The following is a 9,548-nucleotide window of genomic DNA, read 5'->3' as shown; positions in this document are numbered from 1 at the left end:
ATGTTGCCAGCATTAGGAGGGGTAAGCCACCGGTGAAAATTTTTCTGATCTTCTCGCCGGACTTTGAACTCAGGCGTTCAGCGTCAAAGGTGGTCATGCTTACCTCTGCGATACGGTGGTTATTATGTAGAGTAAAAATATGCCTTTTTTATACCCTCCACCATAAGATGGGGGGTATACTAATTTCGTCATTCTGTTTGTAACTACTCGAAATATTCGTCTGAGACCCCATAAAGTATATATATTCTTGATCGTGGCGACATTTTATGTCGATCTAGCCATGTCCGTCCGTCTGCCCGTCCGTCCGTCCGTCTGTCTGTCGAAAGCACGTTAACTTCCGAAGGAATAAAGCTAGCAGCTTGAAATTTTGCACAAATACTTCTTATTAGTGTAGGTCAGTTGGTATTGTAAATGGGCCATATCGGTCCATGTTTTGATATAGCTGCCATATAAACCGATCTTGGGTCTTGACTTTTTGAGCCTCTAGAGAGCGCAATTATTATCCGATTGGAATGAAACTTTGCACGACGTGTTTTGTTATGATATCCAACAACTGCGCCAAGTATAGTTCAAATCGGTATATAACCTGATATAGCTGCCATATAAACCGATCTTGGGTCTTGACTTCTTAAGCCTCTAGCGTGCGCAATTCTTATACGATTGGAATGAAATTTTGCACGACGTGTTTTGTAATGATATCCAACAACAGTGCCAAGTATGGTTCAAATCAGTCCATAACCTGATATAGCTGCCATATAAACCGATCTTGGGTCTTGACTTCTTGAGCCTCTAGAGTGCGCAATTCTTCTCCGATTGAAATGAAATTTTGCACGACGTGTTTCGTTGTTATATCCAACAACTGTGCCAAGTATGGTTCAAATCGGTCCATAACCTGATAAAGCTGTCATATAAACAGATCTGGGGATTTGACTTCTAGAGGGCGCAATTCCTATCCGATTTGGCTAAAATTTTGCATGACGTATTTTATTTTTACATTTTTACAACTGTGTCAAATAAGGTTCAAATCGGTTCATAACCTGATATAGCTACCATATAAACCGATCTGGCATCTTGACTTCTTGACCCCTAGAGGTCGCAATTATTATCCGATATACCTGAAATTTTGTACGATGGATCCTCTCATGACCATCAACAAACGTGTTTATTATGGTCTGAATCGGTCTATAGCCCGATACAGATTCCATATAAATCGTTCTCTCTATTTTACTTCGTGAGCCCCAATGGGCGCAATACTTATACGAATTGGCTGAAATTTTACACAGGTCTCCAACATATAATTTAATTGTGGTCCGAACCGGACCATATCTTGATATCGTCTTAATAGCAGAGCAACTCTTTTCTTATATCCTTTTTTGCCTAAGAAGAGATGCCAGGAAAAGAATTCGACAAATGCGATCCATGGTGGAGGGTATATAAGATTCGGCCCGCCCGAACTTAGCACGCTTTTACTTGTTATTTGTTTAAATATGGGGGTTTCCATTAAGGACTTGACAGCCTTTTGACTTTTTTCAAAAACTTTCTTATCGCATTGAAGTTCAATCAGAACACCTATGAGTGGAACTTGTCTACGTTTTTATGCCCACCACGGGCACTTTTGCATCTACCAGTACCCGATTTTCGATGACTCGGCAAACATTTGAGTCGATGGCGTTGTCCAATCAATGCAACGTTACAATTGGCATCGTCGATGAAGAAGTATGATCCAATGACGCCGCCGGCATGTAAACCGCACCAAACAGTTACCAAAAACAAAACTAATATCCTAATTCAAGGCCCAGTATCAAGAGAAGTTTAACTCCCCCTAAAGATAAGGCCCTGTTCCACATTTACTTACTGACTAACGAACGCAATCCAGACAACACCAGCCGTGACTGAATAAACTGAAAACTAGAAAAGGAAACCATCTAAGGAATGCCACATTGAATTAAGTTGAGAAGAGTTCAGTTGGTAAATGGTCAACCAACGTGGCGGAAGTCGTTTTAAGACTTGCTCAACTTTTCCATTTGTTCGTTTGCCTGTGTGCCTGTGTGGGTGTTTATGTGCCGAGAATGATGCGTTTAGCAAATTTCTCCATGACATTGGCTATGATTGCAATAGCGATTTGTGAACAACAGCAACAACCACAACAGCAACAAAATCAAGTGCTTGAAGTGGAAGTGCATTGTCATGAACAACAGCAGCAGCAGCAACAACAACAACAACGACATGAGTTTCCGTCACAACAACAGCTGCTGCAACAAGAAAGCCATCATAATTTATCAATTATGCAAAATTTAGACGGTCACGAGTTACCTTTGCTCTTGCAGCGTGTCATTGCAGCATGCTGCAACATTGTCAGGAACTATTTTGCATTGCTATCGGATGGTTTTATGTTCAGCAGCCATATCGAGGAAGAGCGTCTACGCCATGACTTGCACGACTTTATGCGGCATGTGTTGATATGCAAGAAGGACTTTAAGGTGGAAATTGAAAACATTAGCGGCGATCGCATGATGACATTCAATAGGAAATTCAATGTTATTGTCGTGGACAGTGCCAAGTCATTGAGGTATGTATCCTATATGGATGCGTGTGCTTGAGGGTGATAAATGAGCTTGCAAGGACTCTAAAGTGAAAATTGGACGAAACATATACATTTCAATGTTCTTTGCTATAAAGGAGCAACTTTTGTATACCCTCCACCATAGGATGGGGGTATACTAATTTCGTCATTCTGTTTGTAACTCCTCGAAATATTCGTCTAAGACCCCATAAAGTTTTTTATATTCTTGATCGTCGTGAAATTTAAAGTCGAACTAGCCATGTCCGTCCGTCCGTCCATCCGTCTGTCGAAAGCACGCTAACTTCCGAAGGAGTAAAGCTAGCCGCTTGAAATTTTGCACAAATACTTCTTATTACTGTAGGTCGGTTGGTATTGTAAATGGGCCATATCGGTCCATGTTTTGATATAGCTGCCATATAAACCGATCTTGGGTCTTGACTTCTTGAGCCTCTATAGTGCGCAATTCTTATCCGATTCGGATGAAATTTTGCACGACGTGTTTTGTTATGACATCCAAACACTGTGCCAAGTATGGTTTAAATCGGTCCATAACCTGATATAGCTGCCATATAAACCGATCGTGGGTCTTGACTTCTTGAGCCTCTAGAGTGCGCAATTCTTATCCGATTAGAATGAAATTTTGCACGACGTGTTTTGCTATGATATCCAACAACTGTGCTAAGTATGGTTTAAATCGGTCTATAACCTGATATAGCTGCCATATAAACCGATCTTGGGTCTTGACTTCTTGAGCCTCTAGAGTGCGCAATTTTTATCCGATTGAAATGAAATTTTGTACGACGTGTTTTGTTATTATATCCAACAACTGTGCCAAGTATGGTTCAAATCGGCTCATAACCTGATATAGCTGCCATATAATCCGATCTTGGGTCTTGACTTCTTGAGCCTCTAGAGGGCGTAATTCTTATCCGAATGGAATGGAATTTCGCACGACGTGTTTTGTTATGATACCCAACAACTCTGCTAAGTATGGTTTAAATCGGTCCATAACCTGATATAGCTGCCACATAAACCGATCTTGGGTCTTGACTTCTTGAGCCTCTAGAGGGCACAATTCTTATCCGATTTGAATGAATTTTTGCACGAAGTATTTCGTTATGATATCCAACAACTGTGCCAAGTATGGTTTAAATCGGTCCATAACCTGATATAGCTGTCATATAAACAGATCTGGGGATTTGACTTCTTGAGCTTTTAGAGGGCGCAATTCCTATTCGATTTGGCTGAAATTTTGCATGACGTATTTTATTTTTACTTTCAACAACTATGTCAAATAAGGTTAAAATCGGTTCATAACCTGATATAGCTGCCATATAAACCGATCTGGGATCTTGACTTCTTGACCCCTAGAGGTCGCAATTATTACCCGATATGCCTGAAATTTTGTACGACGGATCCTCTCATGACCATCAACAAACGTGTTTATTATGGTCTGAATCGGTCTATAGCCCTATACAGATCCCATATAAATCGTTCTCCTTATTTTACTTTGTGAGCCCCAATGGGCGCAATTCTTATACGATTTGGCTGAAATTTTACACAGGTCTCCAACATATAATTTAATTGTGGTCCGAACCGGACCATATCTTGATATCGTTTTAATAGCAGAGCAACTCTTTTCTTATATCCTTTTTTGCCTAAGAAGAGATGCCGGGAAAAGAACTCGACAAATGCGATCCATGGTGGAGGGTATATAAGATTCGGCCCGGCCGAACTTAGCACGCTTTTACTTGTTTATTCTTCACCCGAATAATTTTCAATTGAGTCCCCTATTACACTGACCAGACTAGTTTTCCTTTTGAGTGGTATTGAGGGGAGAGAGTTTATAAGGGAAGGGATGATTTTTGGCCAGTTATGGTTCCCTGAAATTTGATTCAAAATTTTGATAATAATTCTTAAATACAATTCGTTTGAGTCCCATATCATTCCTTTCGGTCTACTTTGATGTTTGGCATGCTTTTGAGGGACGTGGCGACAAATTTTGATATCAAATTCGTAGTCTACTCTCAAATACCTAATATTTGAGTTCCATATTGTCTCGATCGGAGGAGGCCATGGTAGCGCAGCGGTTAGCATGTCCGTCTATGACGCTGGGTTCGAATCCTGGCGAGACCATCAGAAAAATTTTTCAGCGGTGGTTTTCCCCTTCTAATGGTGTCAAAATTTATGAGGTACTATGCCATGTAAAACTTCTCTCCATAGAGGTGTCGCTATAAAAAGGATGCCCCTTATCATTGAGCTTAAACTTGAATTGGACTGCACTCATTGATAAGTGAGAAGTTTGTTCCTTAATGGAATGTTCATGGGTGAAATTTACAATTTGCGTTGTCTCGATCGGTATCCACATCCGTTTGAGGAGGATTTTTGTAGTGAGGCGGCCCACTTGAGAAGTGGCACAAAACTTACATTAATCTCAAATTTGTATTTAACTTCAAATTAAGGAGTGGGTCCCCTTCTCAGGTAGGCCGTCCAACTTTAATATCGAATTCATTTTTATACCCTCCACCATAAGATGGGGGGTATACTAATTTCCTCATTCTGTTTGTAACTACTCGAAATATTCGTCTGAGACCCCATAAAGTATATATATTCTTGATAGTCGTGACATTTTATGCCGATCTAGCCATGTCCGTCCGTCCGTCTGTCGAAAGCACGCTAACTTCCGAAGGAGTAAAGCCAGCCGCTTGAAATTTTGCACAAATACTTCTTATTAGTGTAGGTCGGTTGGTATTGTAAATGGGCCATATCGGTCCATGTTTTGATATAGCTGCCATATAAACCGATCTTGGGTCTTGACTTCTTGAGCCTCTAGAGTGCGCAATTCTTATCCGATCGGAATGAAATTTTGCACGACGTGTTTTGTTATGATATCCAACATCTGCGCCAAGTATAGTTCAAATCGGTCCATAACCTGATATAGCTGCCATGTAAACCGATCTTGGGTCTTGACTTCATGAGCCTCTAGCGTGCGCAATTCTTATCCGATCAGAATGAAATTTTGCACGACGTGTTTTGTTATGATGTCCAAAAAGTGTGTTAAGTATGGTTCAAATCGGTTCATAACCTGATATAGTTGTCATATAAACCGATCTTGGATCTTGATTTCTTGAGTCTCTAGAGGGCGCACCTATCTTGATATCGCTCTTATAGCAGAGCAAATCTATTCTTTTATCCTTTTTTGCCTAAGAAGAGATGCCGGGAAAAGAACTCGACAAATGCGACCCATGGTGGAGGGTATATAAGATTCGGCCCGGCCGAACTTAGCACGCTTTTACTTGTTTCTCTTAATAACCTTTCATTTCCCATATTGTTCCCATCGGTTAACATGCCCTTTGAGGGGGTTTAAGGGGTGGTGCAGCCCCCCATAGGCTTTAGCCCATTCTTTGATACATGTTTCGTATTGTACTAGAAGTACCATTCATTTGACTCTCATAATGTTCCCATTGGTCGACTTTTTAAATGTCCTTCGGTTAACTTGTCCATCGGTTAACATGACCGTTTTTGAGGGTTCTTGGACCGCCGCTTCCTTTTGAAATGCCCGCTTATTCTGATACTTGCTTAGTATTCCACTCCAAAATTTTTTTTGTTTGAATAAAAAATTGTCCCCTTCGGCCGATTTTTGATATCAAAATCGGCTGCTCCAGCTTTAGCCTGTCCTTACTAATATTAATTATAATTCTTTTTTTCCACTCTAGAGAATTGAATCCTGCCAATCTTACCAAGGACTATGATATCCAAGAGCATTACATCTTGTATTTGATGGATGCGGCACGCTTTTCGGATCTCTATTTGGAGTTGCATCAGATATTCTCTCACTTTTGGCAGTACTACATGTTAAATGTCATTGTGCTCGTTGAGAACCCAGACACCCAGGTAGTGGATGTCTACACTTATTTTCCTTTCCATGATGCTGCATCATGTCGTCATGTGCATGTGAAATACATTAACGCATATGGTGAGGCATGGCGTTATCCCATAACGAAATCTTTGTATCCGGATAAAGTGGGAAATTTACACAAATGCCCGGTTACAGCGGCTGTATGGAATACCCCGCCCTATTTAAGTTTTAAACGACATCCGAATGGGACCATAGAAATACATTATTGGGAGGCAGAATTACTGTATGTATTGGGGGATAAGTTTAATTTCACTGTGGCTTTGATAGAGCCTATTAATAATCAGCAACGTGGTAAACAACAGCCAGATGGTACCATCAATGGAGCAATGGGATTGGTAAGAAATGGAAAAACGTCAATAAATGATAAAAACTGAGATTTAAAAAAAATTTGTTATAAACATTGAAAAAAAAAATTTATATCATTTTTGTTATATTTCTCCCTCTCCAGATGATCAGGCGTACAGCTGACCTGAGCCTTGGTTCCTTTCGCGTTACTTTGGAGCGTGCAGCCGTATTGACGGGTGCTGAATCATACTACCAGACATGGCAAGCCTATGCGTTTTTGAAAAGAGCCCAACCATATACCTCACTGGAGATTTTGGTGTATGCCTTTGACAATCGTACTTGGATATGTTTAGTCATAAGTTTCTTAACGGCCCTCTTGGTGGCCTATTTTGTACAGTTACGCTATGATACATCCTATTGGGCCAGAATAGTTATGGGCATACCCAGACCAACTGCTCCCCTAACGAATATTGTTATGATGATGACCGGTCAGGCGATAGGTGCATTGCCAGAAAATACCTTTTGCCGATTTGTTTTGACACTTTGGGACCTCTTTGGGCTGCTGCTGAGAACAGCATATCAATCTTTGCTGTTTCAATTGCTACAAAGTGATCTTTATCATCCCGCACCCTTTGGTCTGGTAGACCTTATGTCACGGGGCTGTAAGATAGTAACCACCAATGGCACCTATGATTCGGTGTCCACTGTGCCCACATTCTATTTGCGTTTAATCGAAATGCATATCATCAAGAATGTCTCGGAGCAGAGTATATTCTTCTATGTGGAGGCACATAAGCATGAGTGTTATGCTGGCATTTCACCCGAGGATTTTATTATACATCATGCCAGGGTGGAGAATAAGCGGGGCATGTTCATTGTATTGCCTGAGAAGATTTTCACCCAACACCTGACCATTTATTTTACCAAGCACACTTTTCTGATAGATCGTTTTAATGAAGTTTTGCAGAATTTGCGTGCCATGGGCCTTATTGACTTTTGGGCCTCCAATAGTGTGGACCGCACTTATGTAGAGGTGCCTACGGAGAAACAGGTTTTCCTGCCCTTGACCATGGGAAATTTGGAGGGAATCTTTGTGACTTATTTGGTGCTGACGGCATTGGCCTTGGTGATATTCTTTGTCGAAATTGTGATCTCTAAATGGCGTAAATAAGGACAATTGTAAACGAAAGTAATTTAAGACAAGAAAGTAAACTGATGACAATAATTTTCAGAAAAGAATAATTGGATTTTTCTATAAATGCAAAAAAAAATTATAAAATATTCACTTTATATTAACATTTCACTTAATCGGTAATTTTTAATATTTTAGAGAAAGCGTGGAATGATCTGGAAGCAATAATTGCCCCCCCCCCCCCCCCCCCCCCTCCTTTCGGTATAATTTTTTGGTACCGAAAGGGGGCGGATCCTTTTCCGCAGATATCACCACCCAAATTGAATAGTGGACCGATAGGGACAATATGGGACTTAAATGAAAAATATTTAGGATTAAGTCGCTGGGGCCGCCCTCTTCCAAAAACTTCCTAAACGGGAAGGAAGGGCGATCGGGGTAATAAGGAACAACAATGTAAGGTATTTATTAGTAGAGTAAAGTGGTAGTAGTGGGTGGCACCGTACCACCGAATAACCACTCAAACAAATATTTAGGCCGTTCGAAATATTGTGAGTCTTCAATGAGAATCATTGGAAGTGCTAATATGATATAAATATTTACCACTAAGAATCTGGGTAACTGCCCGACAGAGAAAAACCACCAAAACGGACATGCATGCTGACCGGGGCAAAACGGGAATTAAATGCAAGCTGACTGATTGGAACAATTTGGGAATCAAATGACCACCTGCAAACGGGCATGCGGGCAAAGCGAGGTTATATGGTACTTATATGCAAAGTCTATGAGGAAAAGTACAAATAAAACAAGCAAAAAGGCGTTAAGTTCAGCCGGGCCGAACTTTGGATACCCACCACCTCGGGTATATACGTAAACCACATTTCATTCTGAATATGGACCGATCTGGACCAAAATGACGAAGGATGTCGAAGGGCCTATCACAACTTGCTGTGGATCGGTCTATATGGCGGCTATATCCAAATCTGGACCGAAGGATGTCAAAGGGCCTAAGGCAACACACTGTCAAAAATTTTAGCAAAATCGGGTAATGAATGTTTCTTTTATGGGCCTAAAACACTAAATCGGCGGATCGGTCTATATGGCAGCTATAACCAAATCTGGACCTATCTGGACCAAAATGACGAAGGATGTCGAAGGGCCTATCACAACTTGCTGTACCAAATTTCATCAAAATCGGATACTAAATGTGGCTTTTATGGGCCTAAGACCCTAAATCGGCGGATCGGTCTATATGGCGGCTATATCCAAATCTGGACCGAAGGATGTCAAAGGGCCTAAGGCAACACACTGTCAAAAATTTTAGCAAAATCGGGTAATGAATGTTTCTTTTATGGGCCTAAAACACTAAATCGGCGGATCGGTCTATATGGCAGCTATAACCAAATCTGGACCTATCTAGGCCAAATTGGCGAAGAATGTCGAAGGGCCTAACACAACTCACTGTCCCAAATTTCAGCAAAATCGGATAAAAAATGTGGCTGTTATGGGCCAAAGACCCTAAATCGGAGGATCGGTCTATATGGCAGCTATATCCAAATCTTGACCGATATGAGCCAAATTGACGAAGAATTTCGAAGGGCCTAAGGCAACACACTGTCAAAAATTTCAGCAAAATCGGATAATAAATGTGG

General features: G+C 40.9%; 1 protein-coding gene across 1 annotated transcript; it reads left to right on the top strand.

Moving 5' to 3' along the window:
* Positions 1-2,069: 2,069 nt before the first annotated feature.
* On the top strand, positions 2,070-7,938 carry LOC131997048 (uncharacterized). The gene is made up of 3 exons (XM_059367310.1): positions 2,070-2,569; positions 6,280-6,817; positions 6,931-7,938. Exons 1-3 carry the CDS (start codon positions 2,070-2,072, stop codon positions 7,936-7,938), a joined length of 2,046 nt encoding a protein of 681 aa, XP_059223293.1.
* The last annotated feature ends 1,610 nt before the right edge of the window (positions 7,939-9,548 follow it).

The sequence above is a fragment of the Stomoxys calcitrans genome, chromosome 4, assembly GCF_963082655.1.
Source record: "Stomoxys calcitrans chromosome 4, idStoCalc2.1, whole genome shotgun sequence".
Lineage (NCBI taxonomy): Eukaryota > Metazoa > Arthropoda > Insecta > Diptera > Muscidae > Stomoxys > Stomoxys calcitrans.
The sequence above is the reverse complement of the archived record's forward strand: the minus strand, read 5'-3'. Positions and strand labels throughout refer to the sequence as shown.